Here is a 10,904-nt window from a genome sequence, read left to right on the forward strand (position 1 = left end):
TTTTGGCAGTTTATCCTGTAATCTCAGCAATCTGCATATACAGCCTGATTAAAATTAGCTTCCGGGAGACTATACAAGTATGCAAAGGCTTAACAGTTGTTTTTATACAGTGGGGAAGATAATTTGATCCCCCGCAGATTTTGTAAGTTTGCCCACTTACAAGGAAATGAAGGGTCTATAATTTTTATCAGTCTGATTTCTGGCAGTCTCATGTAATATGTCCCCTGACTATGACTGTCTCCCTAGGCACATCCCCAATCTCCAACAACTCTCATAGCATGCTCAGTCTCTGAAAGTCTCCCGCAGCTTGTATGACAGTTTAAATGTAACTGAGCAGGGTAGTGGTACAGCACATTGTAAACAGAATTATAAAGGGCTACAAAAGACCGTTAATGACTACCTCATTATTTCTCTGTCCCTGACACCTCTCTCATCTACTGTTTTGTATAAATCATTAAATGCTAAACGTTTCCTTAATCAGGGTCTTGTTATGACCATGTTAGACATTTACAAGAGAGCAATATAATCTTTGACAATCAAGTTCCTACACTTGAAATGTCATATATTGCTTAAAATGATGTCACGGAATGTGAGATGTCTTAACACTCCACAAAAAAGTTAATAGTCTTCATTATTGAAGCAACATCACCCACACTTATCTGCTGTGCAGTACTCATCTTATGGTTAACACGGAAAGATATATTAAATAAAAAAAAAAAAAAAAGGGGGGGGGGGGGGGAAGCCTAACTACAGCTAATCTGAAAAATGTTCCCTCCCTCACCTCCTACCTAACCTGTATTAAAAAAGATCTTACCTATTTATAATCCACTTTGGTCCAGTCCCATGATCCTGTAGCTCCAGCTCCTCTGGGTAAATGAGCAACTGCTGCAAGGGAGAGGAGGGAGTGCCAACAATGGTTGGGGTATGGGAGCTTATAGGCGATGTCACGGCCAGAATTCAGAGCTATTGTTCAATGCTCCCTAACTCACAAATGCAGAAATATGTGACCAGACTGGAGCAGATTAAATTAGGCAAGTATACAGAACTTTTAATACAGGTTTGGTAGGATAGGTAAGAGGAGAGGATGCATTATTAAGGATATAATTAGGCTTTAGTTCCACTTTAACCACAGATTATTCAATCACTGTAAAAAAACAAAAAAAAAACAAAAATCACAAACTGCTTTCTGAGGGAGAACGCGAGCGCGGGCATGTGTATATATACACACACCTTTCTCTCTCCCCACACACACACACATATATATATATATATATATACACACACACACACACACACAGAGAGAGCCTACTGCTCTCAGCGCATGCACACCCTGTGATCGCTGTGTTCTTCAGACACTGCAGATCACAGCCCTATACCATTTGATGGGTTTGACCAGTCATATTGATCACACTTGTAAACAAAGACTGCAAGTCGCAGCTTTTTTGTTGCGTTTCCTCCCACAGCAATTGGTTGTGAGGGGAAATTAAAAAAAAAAAAGGAAGGAAGGCGACAAGATCCACACTAAGGGAAGTGCATGAAGGTACACACTAAACTTGTTGCAAACCTCTAATTTGAAAAATGAGCAAGTCTACCTTTCATAAAGGAGACAAATATAAAAGGCTTACTGGCTGGATCACCAAGTTAAAAATAAAGAAAAAAAAGCCTAGAAAAAAGAAACTAATGCAGCTAACACACCTGAACATTGGGTGAAAGGCAGACCTTCTCGCTATGGCATACTTGATTAGGTGGCTGTGGAGCTTCCCAGATAACTTTCTGAACAGCTGTCCAAAACATAAAAAATGTCCTAAGTGGTTATAACATGCTATGGCTGCAGTCATGAGATTTTAATTTTTACTTTTTAGAACAACCAGCAATCAGCTGTTCAGAAAACATTCTCTGGGATGCTCTACAGCCACCCAATCAAGTATGCCATAGTGAGAAGGGCTGTCTTTCACAAAATATTTACTGCTTGAGGCTTCCAAACAATTTTCTAAAAAATAAAAAAATGCAGAGTTTAACATGTAAAGAATTAAATTGAAGACAGCAAGCACATACAGGCTCAGAAACACTATTACACAAAAGCAAACATAGCAGCTTACCAATTCTTCGGTATGATGGCTGTGTATTTTTTTAGGCTCTTATTTTCATCTGGTGACCAAACATAAGTCTGCTTTTTAAAAGAACAAGCTCCCATGCAGATGTATCAGTTAGAAAGAAACTAATACACTGCTTACAATGATCAGCTTTTATGTAGAACCTTTAATCACAAAATAAAACACTGTTTGCTATAACTGCTTATACGCATTAGCTAGCATGGCTTCAATCTAAATCTGCTAGTACATCCAACACTCCACTCCCCCCAGACTAAAAATGCTGCTTTCCAAGGCTGCTTCATCCGGAGTGTAGGCACTCAAATAGAGGGTGTGTGTTACTGGTCAGATCACCAGGTGAGGGGGGTGGGGAAGGGGGAAAGGGGGATCTAAAAAAGAAAACCAATGCCGTCATCACATGTGATCATTGATAGGCTGCAATACATTTCATTTTTGGTTTTAATACCGCTTCAAGTAATGATATCTTGGGCAGACCTTCCTGGCCCCAGCCCATCAAGGTGGCTTTCAGCATTTACTTACCTGCTTAGAATAAATCGATGACTGATATTACAAATCACTGTCTTATTGGATGAGTCCATAGAGCAACTTTATAAACCATCAAAAGTGTTAGAGAAATGCAACACCAGTCCAGTAGCTAAAAGTGCCAATAATCTGCCTCTGATATTTATAAATGCTCATAAAAAAAATAAAATAAAATAAATAATAATCCACGTACTGAAATCCAGAAAATATAATTTATTGTTGAGCGTTTACAAATCATGTTTGATAGAGAATCCGTCTTGCAGGATATGTAAAATTTGGCATTAAACACAAAATGCAACATTCTGATACAAAAGACTGTACAATCCTTTACTGGTGGAGTTCCACCTATTTTTTTTTTACATTCACGAAAGGCTTTAAAATTATTGGTTACTATTTTTAATGTTACAGCAGAAAGCAAAATTATAATCCAACTGCTTCAGAGCTACAAGTTGCATGATCACCCGTGGTGGCGATGGCATGAACTGACCAAGTCCTAATTTAATAGGCTTAAAAAGGTTTCATTTCTACCAAATGTAGGCAAATATTTCAGTAAGGCATCAAACTAATTTGTGAAAAATTTTAAACATTCACATATTCGAGAGGTCCCCAGCTTTTATTGGTCACAGTTGAATGAAACAAGCTGTGCCATCCTGCACCGGTTTTACTGCATCTTAAGCCACAGCAACCAAATTATCAGTTGCTGGCTACAGTGAACAGATATCAGACTGGTTGCTATAAAATACATCACACTTGTTGGAGACCTTACATTCCTGAGCCTCTGCCCTCTCTATCCTGTACCAGCAACACTTAGACCAACCTTAGTTTTCTAGGTCCTGTCCGCATCCTCGCCAGATAATTTCAAGTCTTCTACAGGTCCACTTCAAAGAGCTAGTGAACAAGGCCAGGAGGCAAATAAGCATTGGTTGTACAGAGGTAAGTGCCCATATCGGACTTGTGTCACGCCTCTCAAAATTACTTAAGGCCTCAAGAAAAAAAAAAAATCTACTGAATGGTAACTCGCGTTTGATTTTAAGCCCAAGTAAAACTGTAGGTACTGTGAATTTACACAGAATAATATAGGTTCCCCTAAACCACCACTTGATGGGGATCACATATAATCCACACTAAAACACCAAACATCTGAATACCTCTCGCCCAAAAACCACAAGGTAGCCATATTGTACAATGAACCAATTAGTAATATGTATAAAAAATTGCAGAGGCACATGCTAAAAACATTCATGTAACATTTCCTTGGATGCAGCCCATGAACAGTTCAAAATACAACATGGCTACCCTCTAGGGAAACAAAATGAAAGATTCTCTAACATTTTTGACCCTTCAAAAATTTAAATTGGGTTGTAACATTTGAAAGAAACGCTTAAAATAAGTCAAAAAGCACAAGCTGCCACAATTACATAAAAATGGACGGGAAGAAAAAAAAAATAAAAATTTATGGTGCTTTAGCTTCCCATCACACAGCAATAAACAGTTTAACATAAAAAAAAAAAAAAAACCACCATTAACGCCACACTTTATCAGCTATTGTGGTAAAAAAATGCTTTTAGATATATTACATAAGAAAAAAAAAATTAAATACTTAGATACGAGTTCCACAACAAATACTTAAGACATTTGTGATTTGGCTCAAAAAGTTATAATTACAGACAGCCAGAGACTGGAATGATCCAAATACAATCTCGCAGCATCACATGGAGCAGCGGGAATTATAAATGTGACAAGGATCATTCCAATATGTTATTATAAACCACACGTACAACAATATATAAAATGACTGGTAACTTGACATGTACACCAACCTAATACATAGCAAATAAAACCATGTTAAATGAACCTGGGAAAGAAAAAGCTGTTCCAATTTTCCAGTCACAGTTATGCATAAGGTTTTTATGACAAAATAAGATTTTAAAAAGTTTTAGAATATAAAAAATGTACAATTTCAATGAAAAAAAAAAGCAGTGCTATAGAATTAACATTGAGATTTCTTAAAACCACTTACAAAGATTTAAACTGATCACTAGGTAAGAATATATAATTTTACAAATCTGGAGCGGGTGAATTGCTGGATTATTTTCTGCTGCGTGTGCTTGCTCTGCCTTTTGTTGCTACAGCTGGTTCTACTTTTTCAGGTTTGGACGTCTGCTTTGATTTCCCTCTTGTAGTCGCACTGGTAGCTGCCTCTGAAAGAGAAAGTAGAACACAATATATTATACAAAATAAAACCCCAAAATGCCCACTATCCATATTGATCATGTAGCCTCCATTAACCCAGCATCTCTCAACCTTTTCAATACAGAGGAACCCTCTGTTTCAGTCTCAGGGAACCCCCTGCTAAAAATGACTATCTACAACTCATGATACATCAGCCTGATGGTCAGTGAGAAGAATGCTCCTTACACTTGGGGTCATTGGAAAGAATTACCCCCTTACAGAGAGCCAAAAAGCAATGGTGTCAGTAGGAACATATCTGACAGGCAGAAATTGCTCAAGGAACCCCTACCAACTTCTGGAGGAACCCTTGGGATCCATGGAATCCTGGTTGAGAAGCCCTTCTGAAGAGAGTGTGAGTGTGTGTGTGTGTGTGTGTGTGGTAGACAAAATAATTTAACAGTTGAAGGGAAACTAGAACTTCCTTAACCAGATTACAAAGCAGGCAATACCAGTAAAGCAAATGGGTGAGAAGAATCTTAGGAAGTCCAACTGTACTGCAAAATGCTGGCCACACACATTGCCAACCATAACTTAGGGGGTGGACTAAGGCGAGAAAATTGTGCAGTCACCTTTCTGATGCTACAATGTCATGTACAAGATTCCAACTTTTCAAGTTCTAGGTCAGAGCTTACATAGATCTTTGAGTACCTCATTGCCATGGTCAGAAACTGGACCTAGTGAATGGCAGCTTGGGCAAAAGCAGTACATCTATGCTCCCCCCATAGGGTTAAGTGCAGGATTTGTGGCAGAGCAAAGTAGCTATGCAAAAAAAAAAAAAAAAAAAAAAAGATAAATGGCTCAAGTCCTGAATGGACAAAGTGACAGATTTCCCTTAACCATTTGCCCTCCTGAGGATTTACCCCCTTTCCTGACCAGGCCATTTTTTGCATTACGGCGCTGCGTTACTTTAACTGACAATTGCGTGGTCATGCAACGCTGCACCCAAATGAAATTTACAGTTTTGTTTCCCCACAAATAGAGCTTTCTTTTGGTGGTGTTTGAAGAAAAAAAAGAAAAAAAAACCCACACACAATTTGACCTTATGCCAATCATAAAATTTAGACCAAAATATATTCTGCTACATGTGTTTGCTAAAGAACAAAAAAAAACCAAATAAATTGGTGTACATGAACGTTATAGCGTTTACAAATGGCAGTATATTGAATTTTTCTTTTTTTTTAGTTTATACTAGTAATGGTGGCGATCAGTGACTTATAGCGGGACTGTGGCAGGCATTCTGACACTGGGGGGAACTGATTTGGTGTCACTGACACCAATACAGTGATCAGTGCTTATAATATATATATATATATATATATATATATATATATATATATATATATATATATATATATATATATATATATATATATATATATATATATATATATAGACTGACTGTACTGAGGGCACTGGGCAGGATGGGGTTAATATGAGGGACGCTCAAAGGGTTAAATCATGTGCTTCACTGTAATCCCACTGCTTTACACGGCCATCCAAAGCAGCGTGCACGAGCTGACAGGGAGAACTGTATTGTTTACATACAGTCCTCCCCATGGGAAATGCTCGGCAATCACCGGGCGCCAGTGAGTGATCGCTGTCAGGGACCTGGGAATCAACAGCCGCGGCTGGCGGTGCAGGTAGGTGCAAAAATCACATATATGCACGGGTGCGCAAAAATTACACACACGATATATACACACGTAATGTTTGCGCACCCGTGCCGCACTGTAGCGGTATATCTGCTATAGGGCGGTTGGGAAGCAGTTAATCATCAATTAATCCATTATATTATAGCATAGTGCCAATTTACAAAACCTTGGCACAACCCATTTAAAGAAAACCTGAGAAATTTTCATGCAGTTATGAAGGTGAGGCATAGCCATCAGTGCACAGTACAGGCTCTGGCATGTGACAGCGACATGCATTAGTAAAACAGGTGGGGCTTAAAGTGTTGCTAAAAGGCAGATTTTCTTTAAAACCAAAATAAATGTTATATTCACCTGCTCTGTGCTGTGGTATTGCACAGAGTGGCCCCAATCTTCCTATTCTTGGGTCCTCTGCCAGCAATCCTAGCTCCTCTTATGTCCCCATAGCAAGCCACACATGCCCCCACACATGCAGTATGCTCACTCCCAAACTGTGTGTCTATTGTGCCGTACTCCATAGACACAGAGCAGGACTTAGTGCTCATAGTGCAAAAAAAAAAAAACCCACATAGGCGATGAAAAGAAAGAAAGCTCAATTCATTGGGGGGGGAAAAAACCTGTAAATTTAATCTGGGTGCAGCGTTGCATGACTGCGCAAATTGTCAGTTAAAGTAACATAGCGCATACCGCACAAAATGGGCTGGTCAGGAAGAGGGGTAAATCCTCTGTAGGGGAAGTGGTTAAGGTACTGCAAATAAAAAATAGTAAAAAGTACAATAATCCATAATAACCTAATTTACTGAAATCAGATAGTAAAAAACTGCCCATCTTTGGGTCATTGACACATGGCGTAAAAAATAATAAATAAATTGGTAGAAGCGCTGCCTTACCAGTTTTCCTTCTTTTTGCTGGTGAACTGACCATTAGCTTTTCTACTGAAGGTTCTTTAGTGGGTTTGGCCTTTTCTGCCTTTGTATTCCTTGTATTTCTTTTTCCAGGAACAGAAGGGACATTTTCTGTTTCTGTATGGTTAGCTGTGGCATTGTCACTGCTAGGTGTTTCAGTTGCAGAATTCTTCCTTTTTACACCTCTTGACGGTTTTGTTGCCACCGCTTCTGTTTCACTGCTGCTCTCTCTAGCCAAAAGACCTTTTTTCTGGTTTTTAGGTTTAGCTGGGGATTGGTTTGTGCTCTCTGCAGGTGCGATGCTGGCTGCAGTACCCCTTTTTCCTCTTGAAGTTGACACAACCGTATCCACTTCATTGTTCTCACTGTCCAAAGCCTTGTTAGATGCTGCTGCTGCTTTTCTTCCTCGGGTTGGATGTAAGGCTTGCGTACCCAAAGACTTTGCAGTCTCGGCTGAAGATTGTTTATCTGAACTTTTGTCTTCCTCCAACTGTCCCTGAGGAACAGCAGGCTTTCTGCCTCTCCTGCCTTTGCTTGCAGAAACATCAGCAACACTGGATGCAGTATTGGCTTCAGAGATTGCTGGAGGTTCAGATTTGTCTTCCGGATTTTCTCTGCGTGATCTTTTAGCAGGGATAGGCTCTGATGCTTCAGGTTTCGTTCTACCCTTAGACCTACCACCACGGATAGGAGCTTCAGTAGCAGTTTCTTTACCCTCATCTGTTCCTGCATTTTTATCAGTGGTCAGCAGAGGGTGCCATTGTACAGATTTTGCTTTTGAAGGCTTTGCTTCATCAACACTCTGCTCATCTGAAGCTTTGCTCCTTGTGGTCTTCTTTCCTTTTATTTCAACGGCTTGAGGTTGTACACTGTCAGGTAAGCCCCTCTTGCCTCGTGTTGCTCTTATTGGTTCTACTGTTGTAGATTTGGTTTGTACCTGAGGAGTCTCGTTTTCACGCTCTTGATTTTTTTTTCTTCCTCTTTGTTTGGATACTGGAGCAATAGGTCTAGATTCCGGCTCTTCTTGCCCCTCCACAGGAACATTGCTGGCTTCTCTTGTTCTGGACCTTCCCTTTGTAGGAGTTCTTTTCTGAGGTGAATCTGTGGATTTGGTAATTTCTGATATGCTGGTCTCTGCAGAGTCGTCCTTCTGAGCAGTTCTGCTCTGCCTACCACGCATGTTCTTAGCTGGTTCCTCAACAGGAAGTTCAGGCTCTATATCTTTCTGATGCTTGGACGACCTCTTATCAGATTTAGCTAATGGACTCTTTGCATGGTCACGAACATCAACAATTTCCTTTGAAGTGTCATCCAGGGTCTTGGACTGGCCTCTGCGCCTTGCCCCCAACTTGGGTTCCTCTGGTTTAGAGTCAACATCTAAAAAAAAAGCAAACAAAAAACCCCACATTACAACAGTTGACAAAGAACCCCAAAATAGGTGAATGGGGTAAGGTGCCGATTCTGGTGCAGCATTATCAGCTGAGCACAGAAAAGCAAAAGCGGAAGGAAAACAAAACAAACCAAACAAACAAACAAACAAAAACACCACACAACTTGCTGGATTTCTGGAAGGATTGATGATTTCTGTACTTGTGTCTTTAGGAGACAAGATATGTACATGTATTAGAGAGATTTTAATTAAAAATATATTAGTGTACACTTTTTTAATCTGCAAAAATATGTATATTAATTTTTTTCAGCAAGAGGAAGAAATATAATACAGAGTGCACTTGTATGATACATTTCAACAATTCAAAAGATTTTTTTATAAAAACAGTAAGAAATTTTATTTTTACAATCTTCAAAAATAAATATAAAGCTACAATACATATTGCGGCTGTGTCAGAGATGGTATTGCAAATCACTCATTAGATAGACATCTCTGATGGCACCGCCACAATATGTATTGTAGCTTTAGATTTATTTTTGAAGATTGTAAAAATAAAATTTCATACTGTTTTTATAACAAAAAAAAAAAACACATCTGTTGAATTGTTGAAATTTATCATACAAGTAAATTGTGCCGTTAAAGTCCCACCAAAAAAAAAAAAAAAAAAAAAAAAAAAAAAAAAAGGACTTTCCCGCCCCTTGTATTAATTTTTTTATAGTCGAACTTATCCTTTAAAAAAAAAAAAAAATCTGGACACAAGCTTACCTTCAGAAGCTGTAGATGGCTCATTCTGCACAGCTTTTCTTCCTCTGCCTCTTCGTGCTGGAGTAGGAGATCGTACAGATGTGGTGTTTACGGGCTGAGACACCTCTGCCACTTGCGGCAGCTCAACATTCTGTTTAGGGCTTTTAGCAGTCTGGCGATGGACAACTCTTTTATCCGTTTTGGCCATAACCATTAAATCATCCAGGGTTTCTGAGAAAAAAAATAAAATAAATTATATATATATATATATATATATATATATATATATATATATATATATATATATATATATATATATATATATAAAAATATCTCAGTTCAATGCAAACCTCAATCCAGACTGAGCAAAAGCTACAGATTATACCTTCTGGGTTTATCAGAGGTGCCTTCACGAAATGCCAAAAAAATTTCCCATAACTGTCCAAACGTTTCCCATAAGTCAGTAAATGGATCAAGCCTGGCTTTTTGGCTATACAAAGATAAAGGTTTTATTGTGCAGCATTACAAATAGCTGCCAGTGTCCTAAATATTGACCACAGCATCTGTTAAGGAGCATGTTGCGTGCACCTGTCAGTACTGGGGAGACGTTACCCTAGGACACATTCACATCTATGCTTTTTTTCAGCCGCTGTGTTTCTAGAAAAAGGATCAAGGATTTTTTTTTTTTTTCTTTTAAGCAAAACGGTTTTTGGTTCAAGAGACTTTAATAAGGATGCAGCAGAACACGCAAGTAGTGTGTTTTTGATGTATTTTCTAATCTGCCAAAGTACCCAAAAAAATAGAAGCAGAAAAAAACAAAAAAAAAAAAAAACAAACACCGCACTGCAGAAACAAATCAAAGTAAACTGCAAAAGGTGTGAACCAGGCCTAACAGAATGTCTCAGTCCTGCCTTCCACTCCCTCCACACAAGTCCGAAGGCTCCCACGTCTCCTGCGAGAAGTCAGTGGGAAAGAGCTGCTTCATAGAGATCAGGCTCAGTTAAGGTGTTTAAGGGGGGGGGAACGGGACAGGGGAACAGCAACTTGTGGAAGCTTTACTAACATGCAGAGAATACATTACGTTAAACAAATATACATATAAAAACTACTTTAATGAGCATTTAACCCTTGTAGTGCAGGGACCCCATTGTAAAGGTTTTTATTATATCTGGAGTAGGTCTTCAGACAATCCAACTTTTTTAGATCAGCTTCCTAGGACACCCGACTCCTCACTGAACCAGTATCACCACTTCTGTACAGTAATGTCAAACTAAAAGGAGTAGACCAATTTTATGGACTAGCAGAGGTAAGCAACCCAGGACAGGCCGGCAAAAATCAGATACTTTTGTAG

General features: G+C 38.9%; 1 protein-coding gene across 1 annotated transcript in view; it reads right to left on the bottom strand.

The window, feature by feature from the left end:
• Positions 1-2,826: 2,826 nt before the first annotated feature.
• The window catches only part of MKI67 (marker of proliferation Ki-67), a 48,847-nt gene continuing 40,769 nt past the window's right edge, over positions 2,827-10,904 (bottom strand). The window contains exons 18-20 of the mRNA XM_089669534.1: positions 9,575-9,784; positions 7,405-8,796; positions 2,827-4,834 (exon numbers count right to left, since the gene is read on the bottom strand). Coding sequence (XP_089525660.1) covers positions 4,722-4,834; positions 7,405-8,796; positions 9,575-9,784 — 1,715 coding nt within the window. The 3' untranslated portion in view covers positions 2,827-4,721. The remainder of the gene's footprint in view (positions 4,835-7,404; positions 8,797-9,574; positions 9,785-10,904) is intronic.

This window comes from Staurois parvus, unplaced genomic scaffold (genome assembly GCF_062004578.1).
Source record: "Staurois parvus isolate SC_StPar_1 unplaced genomic scaffold, SC_StPar_1.0 ptg000009l, whole genome shotgun sequence".
Taxonomy (NCBI): Eukaryota; Metazoa; Chordata; class Amphibia; order Anura; family Ranidae; genus Staurois; species Staurois parvus.